Source organism: Rhea americana, unplaced genomic scaffold (assembly GCF_003343005.1).
Source record: "Rhea americana isolate MKP2758 unplaced genomic scaffold, rheAme1 scaffold_429, whole genome shotgun sequence".
NCBI classification, from domain to species: domain Eukaryota; kingdom Metazoa; phylum Chordata; class Aves; order Rheiformes; family Rheidae; genus Rhea; species Rhea americana.
In genome coordinates this window covers 256,421-257,762 of record NW_028186567.1, presented here as the reverse complement: position 1 = coordinate 257,762, position 1,342 = coordinate 256,421, and the positions used below count along the sequence as shown (strand labels likewise).

Sequence of the window (1,342 nt, the reverse complement as noted above, 5' to 3'; positions counted from 1 at the left end):
GCCAATGGGGATGACTGGGTGTTGGTTGCATCCCGGCTGCTGGGGCTTCCGACCCAGCCCCTGCAGCCTCCGCGGGAGCAGGGGGGGCACGCAGAGCTGGGAAAGTTTTCCCAGTTCTCCAGCTGTAAATCAACCCCATCAGATCCCCTCCTTGCCCCACAACAGACTCTGCTCCCGAGGCCCCCCAGACCCCCTCCTGGCACCCCACGCAGCCCAGACTGGGAACTGCATCCCTACGTCCCGGGAAGGGGCAGGGCATCGCCAGCACCCGGATGGATCAGACCTTTTGGGACACGAGCCCGGGCTGCTGCTCCGCCAGCCCCTCGCTAGCTGTCCACCCCATCCCTCCCGCTTGGGGCTCCGCACCTCCATGCCGCCCCCTCTGCCAGGTCCCTCCCGCTCCGGGTGTCCGTCCCTGCCCGGGGCCTCTGCGGAGGCGAGGCCACCAAAGCGGAGTGGAATGACAACCACGAGGTTATAATTTATTTTGGATTCAAAAACGACTCCAAACACAGTAGCGAAACGTTACAAAAAGGAATTTTATTGGCGGCCGGGGAGCCCCCGCGCAGCCCAGCTCTACTTCTTGCACTCCTGCAGCGCCTCGTTGTAGATCATGGCCAGGGCGCCCAGGAAGGTGACGTACTCCTGGAAGTTCACTTCCTGGTCCTGGTTGCGGTCCAGGTCTGCCATGAGCCCGACGATCTCGGCTTCCTGCAGCTTCTGGAGCACGGAGAAAAGCGCGGGGCTGTTGGCGGCCGCGGGGCGACGTCGGGGCCGCCGCGGCAGCGAGGTGCACGGCGGCTCCGGGAGGTGCCCGGGACCCCCCCAGCCGCCGGCGGCGGGCGGGGACCCCGCGCTCGCCCCGGCCCCCTTGCAAAGCGCCGGCGTCCGCGCCTGGACGGCTCCGGGACCGCCGCGACGGCTGCCCCTGCCCGCCCCGGCGCGGCCCCGGCGCTGCCAGGAGGAGGAGGAGGAGGAGGAGGAGGAGGCGGCGGCGGCGGTCGGCACTCACCGGCCCGATGGTCAGCTCCTTCTGGATGAGCTCCTTCAGCTCCCTCTTGCTCAGCGTGCTCTTGTCACCCTCCTTCCCCGCGTACTTGTGGAAAATGCACACGAGCAGCCCGATGGCCTGGTCCAGGGGGGCGGCCATGGCTGGCGGCTGTGGGGCGGCTGTGGGGCGGCTGCGGGGCTCAGCGGGGGCCGGGCACAGCCGGAGGGGCTCGGCCGCACCTCCGGAGCCCCCCGGGGGGGGAGGGAAGGGGCGGATTGGGGGGAGGAAATGGAAAAGCACTTACCGAAGGAAGCGGGGCGGCAGCGGCGGGGCCGCCCGGCTCCTCCTCGC

The 1,342-nt window shown here is 69.4% G+C and overlaps 1 protein-coding gene across 1 annotated transcript; it reads right to left on the bottom strand.

The window, feature by feature from the left end:
* Window positions 1–519: 519 nt before the first annotated feature.
* LOC146589951 (protein S100-A6-like) lies at window positions 520–1,332 on the bottom strand. Its single transcript, XM_085315403.1, has 2 exons — window positions 1,013–1,332; window positions 520–720 (listed from the first exon to the last, which is right to left on the bottom strand). Exons 1-2 carry the CDS (start codon window positions 1,148–1,150, stop codon window positions 577–579), a joined length of 282 nt encoding a protein of 93 aa, XP_085171529.1. The 5' UTR covers window positions 1,151–1,332; the 3' UTR covers window positions 520–576.
* Between the last annotated feature and the right edge of the window lie 10 nt (window positions 1,333–1,342).

Excerpts from the sequence above, each read along its gene's own strand:
- LOC146589951 (XM_085315403.1), bottom strand. The coding sequence starts at position 1,150 with ATGGCCGCCCCCCTGGACCAGGCCATCGGGCTGCTCGTGTGCATTTTC. Across the intron at positions 721-1,012 it reads AGGAGCTGACCATCGGGCCG|AAGCTGCAGGAAGCCGAGAT; the intron begins GTGAGTGCCGAC and ends TCCGTGCTCCAG.